The sequence below is a fragment of the Canis lupus genome, chromosome 22 (assembly GCF_048164855.1).
Source record: "Canis lupus baileyi chromosome 22, mCanLup2.hap1, whole genome shotgun sequence".
NCBI lineage: Eukaryota > Metazoa > Chordata > Mammalia > Carnivora > Canidae > Canis > Canis lupus.
Window position 1 is genome coordinate 44293976 of NC_132859.1, and position 13940 is coordinate 44307915.

Genomic DNA, 13940 nt, shown 5'->3' on the forward strand with positions numbered 1-13940 from the left:
CACACACCCACCTTCACATACCTCCCTGCCGTAAAGGTCCCCCATTCAAGGGAACCTTCTTTTGGGGGTGTCTGGGAGAAGACATAAAGCCCAAGGTGGGGAGGCGGTGTCTCTGGCCTGTCAGCCTCAGGAGCCAGTCTGACCCATGTGTGGGAACAAGCCCACCGTCACTTCCATTTGCCCTCCCTGAGGCTGGGAAATGAACACAAGGCCACTCTTCTGTCATTCAGCTGAAGGTCTCTTTATTCACAAAAGCTAAAGTTTTACACTGGCAGGATGGTTTAACAACACAGGGGTGGAGGCGTCCAGAACCATGCCAAGAGAGATGGGTTTTGCACACCTCACTTAAGGGAGTCTTCAGTCCTTAGCCCTGATAAGTCACCTGAGTGAAGTACTGTCCCTCTGGCACCCCACAACCTCAGCCCCTCCCCCAGCTCCAGCCGTAAGTGCCTCCACCCCATCCCCAGTGTCTGGTCCCGTACCTAGCACCCATCCAAGCACCCGTCACCACCTAGCCAGCCACCTCTCTGTGTCCTGACCTTGTAGTTACAGTCCCAGATGCCTGTGCCTTTCTTCTCCTGCCATTGCCCCTTCCCGGCTCTGTCCTCCATGTCCCTCACCTGGAAAGCATAGTCACACCTGGGAACACAGGTAGAGTGTACTCCACAGCAGGAGCCCTTGATGTCCAAGTACTGAGCCAGCTCAGAGACCCACCACTACCCCCTCCTTCACCAACAGATGTAAAGGCCCTTTCCCAGGAAAGCCCCCAGGAGCTCTGGATTGTTTCTGGGTGGGGTTCTGTTTTGTCCCTGGTGATCCCAGATTGGATCCCACTTCCTGGGGAGCAGCCCACTGTCCTCCACTACTCCTAAGGCAGCAAGAGCCCATCTGCAGGCTTCATCACTGGATGAACCCATGGTTCTCCCATGGACCCTGGGCCAAGACCCAAGGGATCTGGGGCCATGCGGCCAAATGCCCTCAACCCAAACTGTATCTGAGCACTTGGGTAAAGGGATGAGAATTTATTATCTTTTGTTTTATAGCCAAATGCACTAGATTCAAGAGAATTAAGATTTAGGACGAGGGCCCAGTGGTTTGACCCTAGAGCTGTTGGCCATCACCGATCCTTAAGGTCCCCGGGACTCAGTTGCCTGACAAGCCTGATCCATTGCCTCCACAGGTCTTGAACCTCTTCCTGGCTTTGCTGCTCAGCTCCTTCAGTGCAGACAACCTCACAGCCCCTGACGACGACGGGGAGATGAACAACCTCCAGCTGGCCCTGGCACGCATCCAGCGTGGCCTGCGCTTCCTCAAGCGGACCACCTGGGACTTCTGCTGTGGACTCCTACAGCGGCCTCCAAAGCCTACGGCCCTCGCTGCCCATGGCCAGCTGCCCGGCTGCATGGCCACATCCAGCTCCCCACCACCCCCGGAGTCACAGAAGGTGCCTCCTGCCCGTAAGGAGACACGATTTGAGGAAGACAAGCAGCCAGGCCAGGGCACCCCTGGGGATACAGAACCTGTGTGTGTGCCCATTGCCATGGCTGAGTCAGACACGGACGACCAAGAGGAGGATGAAGAGAATAGCCTGGGCACAGAGGAAGAGTCCAGCAAGCAGGTGAGTGCCCCCCAACGCATATATGCAGGGCCCGGGGCTGTGCTCTCCAGGGGTCCCAGCCCCTGCCAGACTGCTCCAGGAGTAGGGTGGAGGTAGAGGCAGCCTCACCGAGGGGTGCCAACCCTGTTTTCCCAACCTGACCCAGAGAGGACCTCGGAATGGACTATTGTCCATCATTGATCTGATGCCAGCCACGAGCAGCTAATTGTACAGAAAGGGGAACTAGGTGTGGCAAGAGAGAAACTTGCTAGAAGTGCCCTACACCCCTATGACAGAGCCAGCACTCCTGGTCCCCGCCCACCATTGTCCCCCTCCAGGACTAACAAGGTGGAATGTCTTGGTGAGGGAGGAGTGCAGTCTCCTGACCTCCTGACTGCCCTTTCCCCTCCTCCCAGGCCCAGGGCTAACTCTGAGATTTAAAAATAAGCATCCCTAAGATGGCAGGTGTCAGAGACAGCACTATCTTATCTCCCAACCTGTTATTTTTAACACTTAGGACCAGAGTCTGGACAAAAGAGACAGTGCCCCCCCCCCACCCCCTCTGTTTTCCTGTGGCCCGAGCCAGGCTCAAATGGCTCCTCCTTAGGTCTTTAGGTCAAACAGTGAGTGGTTCTCTGTGTGGTTGGGCCCGTCCTGGCTACTTCCTCTGGGCCGTGTACTGGGCAGGTTTGCTGTGAAGAGCAACTGCCGCCCCCCCGCCCCCGCCCGTGTGTGGAATTAGAACTGAGGTTCCAGGCTTGCTTCCACATCTCTGTGCCTCCTGGTGGTCCCAGAGGCCAGCTTCCACCCACCCCTTGAGTCAGGCTGTGGGACAGTGATGGTGTATGTTGGGGGAGGGGAGGACTGGCATTGCCATGACCACAGCTACCAATTATCTCTAGGATGCTCCCTTTTCATCCCCTTTCTTTCTCCTGAGCCTGTTGACTCTGGCTCCCTGGGGCCTGTGTGTGTGTGTGTGTGTGTGTGTGTGTGTGTGTGTGTGTATGTGGGTGGGGAGGGGGGATACACGTGGCAAGCCATGGGAGCTCATGGGGATGTCGGTATGTCACTCCTGAGTGGAGTTGCCAGCATTTGGACAGTGGGCATTGCAGCCCAGCTGCACCCTTCCAGGGAGTGGGAGGAGGGGGAGATTGAAGCCAGGTTGACCCGGAGCTGTCTGCCTGGATCTTCTGGAAGCCTCCCAGCTGCCCACTCCGGGCCCTTGAGGGAGAGATCTTCAGTGACATGAGGCCCCATGAAGAGGGCAGGAGACCATGTTCCAGTTGCATATGGGGGACCCTGGAAACACTCTGGCTGGGTCACTCATGGGCTGGGGTCTCTTCAGCAGGAATCCCAGCCTGTTTCCGGCAGCCCAGAGGCCGTCCCAGAGCGGGGGGCCTGGAGCCAGGTGTCAGAGACTGCCTCCTCCGAGGCCAGTGTGGCTCAGGCAGACTGGCGGCAGCAGCGGAAGGTGGAGCCCCCGGCCCCAGGGTGCAGTGAGGTAACCCACATCTTTGTTCCTGAAGCCGGCATGGCGCTGCCACTTGGACTGGAGCCAGGCCATGAGAGGTCCTGGCTTACACCTGCACCTGCTGGGGGAGCTGTAGCCACTGTCACACGCAGTGTGGGAGACCCATTGGCAGAGGGGAGCATGGGCAGCCCTGTCCTGGCAGGGGAGGGATGGGGTGGGGCCCAGAGCTTCTGGGAAATTCTGGAAGCAGCCAGCTCAGACACCTGACGCAGGACTAACCCTACACCTTCATGTGTTCACCCCACCTCACTCAGTCCCCGTGCTTTGGTCCTCTTTGGCAAATGTTTGTCCTGTGAATTACCCCATCCCAGGGGACTTTCGGGGGGTTGCTGAGAACAAGTTCCTGGCACACTGGCGACCAGCTGCTTCTCTCCTTGACTAAAGCAGAGGCTGCAAACGGAAGGCCTAGTGTAGAGTTTTGTTCTGGCCACAGAAGGGTTTTAATTTCAATTTACTACCAACATTTAAAATCCAGTAGCTTTTATATAAAAAGACGAAAACAAAAACCAAAAAACCAAAAAGCCAAAGTAAAAACAAATCTGCATTTCTGAAATGTAGAAAAAAGTGGAAAAAAATGAAAAAACATTGGAAGAAGAGCCACCCTGCTGGAGACAAGTGATAACCGCCTCCTTGACGGATGAGCTGGAGCTCTCTGGTTTGCCCCAGACCCCACTTGCCTAACTTCATTCCACTACCTACAAGCATTCCACCCCGTAAGCATTTGTGTCCACAACCCCTGAATAAAGGACTGTGGTGTGTTTACCAGGCCCCCACCCTGCACACCCATCCCCGCTCACACCAAGCACTGTGGAAGGTGAGGTCAAGTGTTCAGAGACAGTGTCCGTGGTCCTCGGTCCCGCGGTTGTGGCTCCCTCCAACGGAACGTTGCACGTGCTGCCTTGTCCCTTTCATGGAGGGGCTTATGGGAGGCTTTGGGATCATGATCAGCTTTGGAGCATGAGCGTCTGCTGGAGTCTTCATCCCAACGGGGCAGCTCACACCTCTCTGCTGGAGGGTCTGGCACACAAAGGCACATGGGAACAGGAAGATGCAGGAGGGGCACAGATCACAGAGAGAAGGGGCTTTCGTACTGGCATGATGAAACTTCTTCCTCTCCTCAAATCTGTTCGTGGTGGGACCCATCAAAGGGAGAGAGAGATGGGCTGAATATTCCTGAGAAAAAGACCCCTCCTCTCACCTGCAGCGGGATCCTGAGAACTTACCTCCCACCCGCTGCGCTGGGTACTTTATGCAGCTCCAGTGTCTGAAAAGCACAGAGACCTCCTCTGGCTCATCCCTTTTCCAGCTCAGCTGCCCAGTGAAGCTGTGGGCAGAAGGATGAAGGCTTCAAAGCCACAGGGACCCCGAAAGGTCTAAGGCTCTATCCTATACCCGGGAGCCCCCTCAACTCTCCCCACAGCGTCCAGCCCTTCCCCATCACAAACACCAAAACTAAAGGGGACTTTTAGATAACAGCAGAGTGAGTCATGGAAGGAAGGGAAAAGAAGACAGCTTCAGGAGCAGAGGCAGGCCCGGGGACTCAAACCAGCTCATCTCCAAGTGGAGCCTGAGACAGAGCGACACGGGCATCCCCACTTAGCTGGTGGCATGGACGGGATCCAAGACCACTGAAGCCTCCCCTTCCTTCTCAGAAGCCCCTGCCTTGCCCGTCTGCAGAGTGGGCTCCTAGAAACAGAGCCTAAGACAGGCTGCCTGTGCAAATGACTTACGGAGGGAGTGCCCTTGGAGAAGCTGATAGGGAGGTGGGAGAAGCAGGATGAGGCCGACAAAGAAGCTTCGGAAGGCCAGGTACCGAATTCGGGTTTCAGCCTGGTCCAGTGGGGAGCCCTGGAGCATGAGCTCCACATGGCATTGCCCCACCCCGAGGCAAGAGGCTGGCCTTGTGTCTTCCCATGTCAGTGCAACACTGGGTGTCAGTCACCCCTGGCTTGGGTTGTAACCCCCAAGCCATTACCAGGGACAGCCACTCCCCGGCTATAGACTGTTCTGGAGAAGGGGCCAGCTCAGCAGCCTGCGTTCACAGTGCAATGGCATAACAGGAGGAACGGGACAAAGCACCCACAGTGAGCACTGCTGCACCCCCGCCGATGCTGTCACCCACACCTGACAGACATAGACACTCACAAGGGCATACCGTATGCACATGCCTCTCTAGAATCAGATTATGCAAGGTCAGGGTTCGAGAACCCTGTGTGGCCAGGCAGAGAAGTCTCCGATACCTTCTTGCTTTTACTGCAGACTCTGCCCATCACACCAGCATTCATGAGTTGGGTGAGAAGTGTAGGCTGGGTTGCTGGCCTGTGCTCTGCACATCTGACCTCACACCTGTATGTGCCTGTGGTCCTGGTTGATTCTGTTCTGGGTGTGGCATGCCTGTCTCCTCCGTGTGCGCCAAGCTACCACCGTGAGTCCTTTCCAAGTGTGAGTCCATGTTGCTGCCCAAGTCTGTCTGTTCTCAGTTGGATGCATTCCCCATCCCCGCTGTACCCCATCCTAGACTCCAGCAGACCAGAACCACAGACTCAGGAGCCCCTGAGGTCCAGCCTCAGTTCAACCCCAGGGCAGGTTCCCGCCCACCCACACTGGGCTCAGATTTCCAGGTTATGCAATGGAAAGTAGTCTGAGCACCTCCCCTCAGGGAGCCCCTGACTGCCCCAGACTCTGGGCTGAAGGCTGCAAGCTTCCACATGGCCCTCACCCACCCCACCCCACGGCCCTGTCCACAGGCTCCCGAGGACAGTTACTCGGAGGGGAGCACGGCAGACATGACCAACACAGCAGACCTCCTGGAGCAGATCCCTGACCTGGGTGAGGATGTCAAGGATCCAGAGGACTGCTTCACTGAAGGTACACAGCCCCAGAGGGGCAGAAGACCCAGCAGCTCCTTGGGGCCCAAGGCCATATTGGACCCCACTCTGACCCCAATACTTGCATCCCTCCCCATTCCTTGTGACCCTGGGGCCCCTCCTTCCACCCAGGACCTAATGACAAGCCTGCCTGTGGAGTGCCAATCTGGGTGGCTGTGGGTCAGCTGTACTGAAGACCCATGACCCCACATTGGTAGAGTGATGCCCCCCTCAGCAGCAGGGACTTCATCCTCTTCATCTGTGCCCCTGGCACAGAGCCTAGCCTTTTCTGTAAATGCTCATGGGTGTGACATGTGACCATGTTGGTCATCAGTATCTGTAGCTTTTATGAATCGGTGGTATATTCAGAAGGCAGCTGGGGGTAAAATGAGAGTTTGCCCTCCACATGGCTACCAGTGAGGGGGTTGCCATTCTCAAGGCTTAAAAACTGCAAACATGGAGAAGACCCAGAAACAGAGTACCCCAGGGGTTCTAGAATATTCCCCCAGGGGGAGAGTTTCCCAGATGAGCAGAGGAGAAACTGGAGCCCATCCCAGCCCCAGCCTTCCCTCTGCTCAGATCTCCCAGGCCCTTTGCCCTGGGTGCCTAGTCCGTCTGGCTTTTCCATGGAGTTCCTGCTGGGCGTGGGTCCCTGAGGACAGCACCATTGGTGTTCCCCACTGTCCCACCACGCCTGCCCACCATGTCACCCTGTTCATAACTGCTTTCTCAGTCACCCCTTCCACCATCCAACATTTTGCGATCAGATGTAGTCATATGCAGGCCCTGACCTGGGCCTGACCCCACCTCCCTTCCCCGACAGGCTGTGTCCGGCGCTGTCCTTGCTGCGCCGTGGATACCACACAGGCCCCAGGGAAGGTCTGGTGGCGACTGCGCAAGACCTGCTACCGCATCGTGGAGCACAGCTGGTTTGAGACGTTCATCATCTTCATGATCCTGCTCAGCAGTGGAGCACTGGTATCCTCCTGGGGATGCAGGGAGAGGGATGGAGAAGGGGGGAGGGCAGGGAACGGAAGTCTCCAGCTGGAGAGCCAGGCCAGAAACTGGGGCAGAGCCTCTGCTGAAGATGTGCTTCCCCTGGCCCCCAGAACAGGAGTCAGCTCACAAAATGACAACACCACACACATACAGAGGTCATCGGGCAGGCCCCTGTGTTCCACCAAAGGGGAATGATTTCACATTCACAGTGTACAGCTGGCATAGGTCGCAAGTCACCAGCCTTCTGCCCCCATGCTCTGGTGACACACCCACCTGCACATAGCTCCATTAGGCCATTTCAATGCAGTTACCAATGCTGGCTGAGATTGCACTGGTAGCTCCACTTTTTCTGGTGTTCCAGGGCTAGAGGCCATGCTATGTAGTTCACACATTGTCACATTTGATCCCAACAATGGCCCTTTGTGGAAACATGAGGTAACCTGCCTAAGGTCCCACCACTCACAAGCAGCAGATGTGGCATTTAAACCCAGGCATCAGGTCCTTTGTCTTGACCTTCCATTTGGTCAATAGATCTTTCCTCAGTTCGCCTTGTATCTAGTCCTGTGAGCCATGAGGAGCAACAGGAGGAGGAGACCCCAGCCTCAGCCTCAGCAACTCAGAGTCTAGTTGAAATCAGATTCCATAGTTTTGAGATAGAGATCAGGTCAGGAGAGAAAACTGAATAGGAGTGGAGCAAATGACCAGCAGGTCAGGGGAACCAAAGCAATCAGGAAGACTCCCTGGAGATAGCAGGTGAAGCTAAACTATGGAAGACAAAGAGGTTTCCTGAGACCAGGAGGAACAGGGAGGCCCTCCAGGAATGCCCCATGTGGCTCCCAAGCACCCTCTTCTGATCTCTCAAGAGTCCTCTTAGGAAGAGATGGGACAGCCCTGGAGAGGGTTCTAGAAGATGCTGGTGAACAGGGAGATGGGTAGCCAAGAAGCCAGGAGAGATCACAATTTTCCTGACCTGGGGAAGCAAGCACTTAACATTGTTGAGGAGGTGAGAACCCCATGTTTGAACAACTACCAGGGAATCCTTTGAACTATGGAGCAAGAGAGAAGGGCACTTTGACCCAAGGCTATGTGCTGCCTCCTGGGGGGCAGGCCATGGGGAGGCACCATGATTGTCACTCCTAGATCTCTGGGCCTCCCACCCCATCCTGTACTGCCCTCCTCTGTTCCAGAGTGGGCCTGGAGCCATGACTTGCAGGCTGCATGCTGTTTTACCATTGGCAGCAAGAGCCAAATCTCTGTAGGCTTCAGAGAAGGATGATTTGACAATATGTTAACGAGTTTTGTTTTTAAACAGCCACAAACAAGGGCAGCCAGAGCCATGTAGTCTGAGCTGTGGAGGAAAAACTCAGCCTGGCATAAGTGAGGAGGAGTTTTGGCAAGCAAATGGTGAATCTAATCAGGGTAGACAGCCAAGCACGGTTTTAAAAAAAACCACGTCGATGATATATTGAGAAAAAGAATTCTGAATGTGTTATTTAAAGTTATAAACTTGTTTAACAGAAAGCAAACTATATATCCCTTCCAAATCGTTGAAGGGGATTTTCTTTTAAAGAAAACAGAGCTCTTACAGCAAAAGAGAAGAGAAAAAAGAAGGAACAAGGAAACATTAAACCAGGAAACAGAAAATAATATGGCAGAGGCAAAAGCTAACATGTGTTTTAATAATAATGGTAACTGGATAAAATTCATATTTTCAAAGGAAAGGACTCTGGATGGATTTTTTTTTTAAACTTCACCTTTGTGCTCTTAAATGACAAACCAAGACAGTGTCCCTCAGAAATATTAAAAGTAAAATGATAAGATATATCAGGCAAGTGCAAACAATGACAACAAAAATCAGTGTTCTTTTTTTTTAAGATTTTATTTATTTATTCATGAGAGACAGAGAGAGAGAGAGGCAGAGACACAGGCAAAGGGAGAAGTAGGCTCCATGCAGGGAGCCTGATGTGGGACTCGATCCCGGGACTCCAGGATAATGACCTGGGCTGAAGGCGGGTGCTAAACCACTGAGCCACCCAGGGATCCCCAAAATCAAAGTGTTTTTGTTTGTTAACATTAAACAAGGTTGAATTCAGCATAAGAAGCTCAAGATAAAATAAGGTGGGTCTAAGCCATAATAAAAATAAAACTATTATATTTTTGCTTGGGATTGCATAGCACTTATATCAAACAAAAACCAAAAGAAAACAAGAAAAAAAGTGGCAACAGTGCAATAGTACAGGGAGATTTTACCACGCTTCTATTAGTTCTTGACAAAGCACATAGATAAAGACAACAAAAGGGCAGCTGGGTGGCTCAGTCGGTTAAGGGTCTGCCTTCTGCTCCAGTCATGATCCCAGGGCCCTAGGATCAAGTCCCACATCTAGCTCCCTGCTCTGAGGGGGAGTCTGCTTCCCCCTCTCCCTCTGGCTGCCACTCCCCCTGCTTGTGCTCTCTCTCTCTGTCAAATAAATAAATAAATAAAATCTTTTAAAAAAAGAAGACAATGAGAGATCTAAAAGTATGTATATAGTTAACAAATTTGATCTAGCCTAATAATAATGAAAGCAGTAACATTTAAAATAGCACCCACCATGTGCCAGACCCTGTTGTAACCATTTTACAAAGATTAATTCATTTGAGTCTCACAATAACTATTGTGTTGAGTTGTACTGAGTACTTAATTAAGTACTATTATTAAGTGTATTTTATAGATAAGGAAACTGTTAGATATAACAAAAATAGAAAGATTAAAAAACAATCCTTAGAAGTGTAAAAGTAATTCTTAAACTCTGGATCAAACAAAATAGTTTGGTGGTAGGTTCATGGGTGTTCATTATATTAAAAAGTAAGCAAATAAATAAAATCCAAAGGCTACTCATGGACCAAAGATGACTCATGGACCAAAGATCGTGTGTTGTAAATCAAAGATTATGATTCAACCAATTCTATCCACCTGAGATCTAGAAAAATAAAAGAAAATTAGAGGTAGAGAAAAAAAACTGGCTGGAGGGATTAAAAAAAAAACTAGAAAATAATAATATCGAGAGTACTGCTTATAGGATGCAGCCACAGCTGAAATAAGAGGAAAATACATAGGGGTGCCTGGGTGGCTCAGTCAGTTAAGCTTTTCACTCTTGATCTCTGCCCAACTCTTGATTTCAGGGTCATGAATTCAAGCCCCACATTAGGACCCACACTGGACATGGAGCCTACTTAAAAAAAAAAAAAATCATAGACTTAAACACTTTTATTATTAACTAAAAAGAATGTAAATTAATTAGTTAACTCAAGAAATTATAAATATAACAACAAAATAATCTTAAAGACAAGGAAAAAATAAAATTTAAAAACAGATCAATCAATTAGAAAATAAATAATAAAACTGATATAAACTGATATGAAATTCCAAAGCTGATTCCTTGAAAAATTAACAGTAAAATAGATAAATCAGTAGCTAATTAGATTAGCTAATCTCTCACATCTCCAAGGGTGGGTTCTTTTGCATTCTCAAACAAGAAAATAATTGCAATCCTGTTTAAATGTTCTAATGTATGAAGAAAGATGGAAAGTCTACACATCCTTTTTATGCAAGCTAAATAATGCTGATTTTTAAAACCTCAAGTATATCAACAGGAAAACCATAGATCAGTTTTAATACTCCATTCTTGGGATGCCTGGGTGGCTCAGTGGTTGAGTGTCTGCCTTTGGCTCCGGGCATGATCCCAGGGTCCTGGGATCGAGTCCGTCATCAGGCTCCCTGAGGGGAGCTTGCTTCTCCCTCTGCCTATGTTCTGCCTCTCTCTGTGTGACTCTCATGAATAAATAAATAAAACATTTAATACTCCATTCTTATTAATAGTGTCACAAAAATCCTGAAATACGTGCAAATATGAACAAGCAATATATTTTAAAAATTGAATAAGTCATAACCAGGTCTGTTCTAAAATGGTAGAATGATGCCATACTAGGAAATCTATTTATATGACTAGAACAGCGATGAAAAACCATATAGTTATCTCAATGAATGCCTGATTTCTAAAACTCTAGTAAGAATAGAAATAAAATACATTTCCTTAATTTGGTGAAAAATATATTCTCAAATTAATTTCTATTATCATCATTAGTAGTAAAACACTTGAAACATTTATATAAAAGTCAGGAGTAAGAAAAGGATAATTTCACTACTTTTTAGCTGTTGTTCCATTATTGAATAATAATCTTTAAGTACTGGCCAGTGCAATTAATCAAGAAAAGTGAAGATACAAAATAAAAACTGGAAAATAGAAGAACTGAAGTTAATAGAGTGAAGTATAAAATCAGTTAAAATAATAGAAATAAATAGAACTATAGCATTAATGGTAGATAATAATTGCTACAAAAATTTTTAAACCTATTAAAAATATTATGTAGCCAGTTATAAAATAAATACCGAAAGAATTGTTGCTGTGGTTGTTTTATACCAACAGAAACCATTTAGTCATAAGTAACGTTTCTGGAATTGTCCTTATTTGCCAGACATTGTAAGCATAAAATAACTGGAAATAAAAGGTACATGAAGAAAACTCTAAAACTTTGCTAGGCAGTATAAAAGAAGACCAATCAAAAAATATACTATAAGTATACTCTGGTCTTGGGTAGGAAGACTCCAGATTAGATCCTAATGCAGTTAATAAATTCAACATAATAACAATAAATTTGCAACATTTTTAAAGGGAATTTGACAAAAATTACTAAATTTTATTTTGAAAATTACTAAAAATGGCCAGGAAAATTCGTATGATACTAATTCAGGAATAGACAGCAAGAAGTAAAAGCACACAGAGAGGTTCAGTAGATTTAAACAAGTATAGAAATGTAGTTTATGTGATAAAATTGACTTCTAATCTACGGATTTGAAGTGGGTTCTTTAATAAAGTAACAGTGACAAGCACTCTGAAAAACATATTAAAATAGATATTTGCTCTTTACCAACATATATTGGATTTTTAAAATTGTAATGTAAAATATGAAGCCAGAAAGTTCAAAAGAAAGTAAAAGAAGAGAAGAAGTGTCATATTTTCCACCAGCCTTAGACTAGGTAGGGGCTTTCTTAATGTGACACTGAAGGTTCTACTAAATGAAAATGATAATAAATGATATAATTACATTAAATGATATAATAATAAGTGAAAATAAAGTGTGGAACTAAAGTATGGTAAACAAAATTAAAAATTATTTTTATAGGTTGAATTTATTTAATTTTTTTCTTTTCCAAGCTTTTATTTAAATTCCAGTTATTTAACATACAGTGTAATATTAGTTTCAGGAGTAGAATTTAGTGATTCATCACTTACATAGAACACCCAGTGGTCAACACAAGTGCCCTTATTAATATCCATCACCTATTTGGCCCATCCCCACACCCACCTCCCTTCAGCAACCTTCAGTTCTTTATAGTTAAGAATCTTTTCTGGTTCGCCTCTCTTTTTTTTCTCTACATGTTCATCTGTTTTGTTTCTTAAATTCCACAAGTAAGTGAAATCATATAGTATTTGTCTTCATTTGACTGACTGATCTCACTTAGCATAATACCCTTGAGCTCTATCCACATCATTGCAAATGGCAAGGTTTCATTCTTTTTGATGGCTGGGTAGTATTCCATTATATATACATACCACATCTTCTTTATCCACTCATCTGTCCATGAGAACAGTAAACAAGATTTACAAGGCACACAACTAGGGTGGAGTATGTAAAACAAAGAGTTCATGTCGCTGAATAGATCAGGCACTCAACTAAAAAAAAAAATTAGACTAAGGATATGAACAGACAATTTGCAAAAGGAACATTGCAAATATCCAAAGAAATGATGTCAGCATTACTAGTAATAAAATAAGTTAAAATGTAACACAATACAACTTTCATTCTTAGTCTAGGAAAAGTGATGGAGGAGAGACCCCACCACCATCGGGAGAGTGGTGAGGAAAGAGCCAACTTCATGCACTATGGTGGAAGTGTCTGTGGATGTCCCCTGCTGGAGATCCTGTACCCAGTCTGTACCCAAAGTGCACCTTTGACCTGGCACCCCAATTCTAGAAATTTATCCTGAACAGATAATCAGACACATTGTTCACTGCAGTGTTGTTTCTACCAGTGATAAATTGAAAACAACTGAAATGTTCGTTAATAGGTGCTTTGGCTAAATACACAAGAGTATATGCAAATAATAAAATATCGTGCAGCCTTTTAAAAGAACATTACTGTGTGCATTCACATTGTAGAGTAGATAAACACTCACAAAAGATTGTTTAGTGGAAAAGAAATTTAAAAGCAAATTATTTAGTATACCTTAGAGAATTGTGTACTCATACACACACAGAAACAGTGTCAAAAAGAATCTCCACTTAAATGTTGGCAGTGGTTACTATAATGTCATGAAATCGGAGGTGTGTTCTGTTCTTTTTTATCATTTCTTTATTATTTAATTTTTTGTAGGAAGCACACATTTTTATAATCAGAAAAAAAAAACACCTACTTTTTGTCTTGAACAACTCCAAGAGTCCATTTTAGGACCTGAATCATCCTGCCATGCTGTCTACACTGACTGGATTAGCCATATGTATGCCTAGGCAGTGCACACCAAGGCTGACAGTACTGGCCACTGGGGTCCCCATGGCTCACATGGGCCCTACGGGCTGCCAGGGAGGCCCATAGTGACAGGCAGAGGCGACTCCCTGGGGCCCCCAGTGACGTGTTCAGTTGCCTAGATGGGGAGCCTCCGAGCACACGGTGGGCGGGGAGAGGTGGCTTGAGAGATACGGGTACAGATCAGGACAGGAGCTACAAGAGGGCACTGGGGAGCCTGCAGAGTTCCTCCATTGGCTCAGGAATTCAGGTTGAGGCAGATACGAGGAGGTGGAGAAAGGCACCTTCTAGCATTTTAAGAACTGGGACAACTGGATTCTGA

General features: G+C 47.4%; 1 protein-coding gene across 2 annotated transcripts in view; it reads left to right on the forward strand.

Annotated features, from left to right (window-relative positions):
• SCN5A (sodium voltage-gated channel alpha subunit 5) overlaps positions 1-13940 on the forward strand; it is a 96008-nt gene that overhangs the window by 62808 nt on the left and 19260 nt on the right. Inside the window, exons 17-20 of one of the 2 annotated variants that reach the window (XM_072793309.1) lie at positions 1181-1618; positions 2943-3098; positions 5876-5996; positions 6819-6973. In XM_072793309.1, the coding sequence (XP_072649410.1) occupies positions 1181-1618; positions 2943-3098; positions 5876-5996; positions 6819-6973 (870 nt within the window). The remainder of the gene's footprint in view (positions 1-1180; positions 1619-2942; positions 3099-5875; positions 5997-6818; positions 6974-13940) is intronic. The other variant, XM_072793310.1, reaches the window with a different exon arrangement.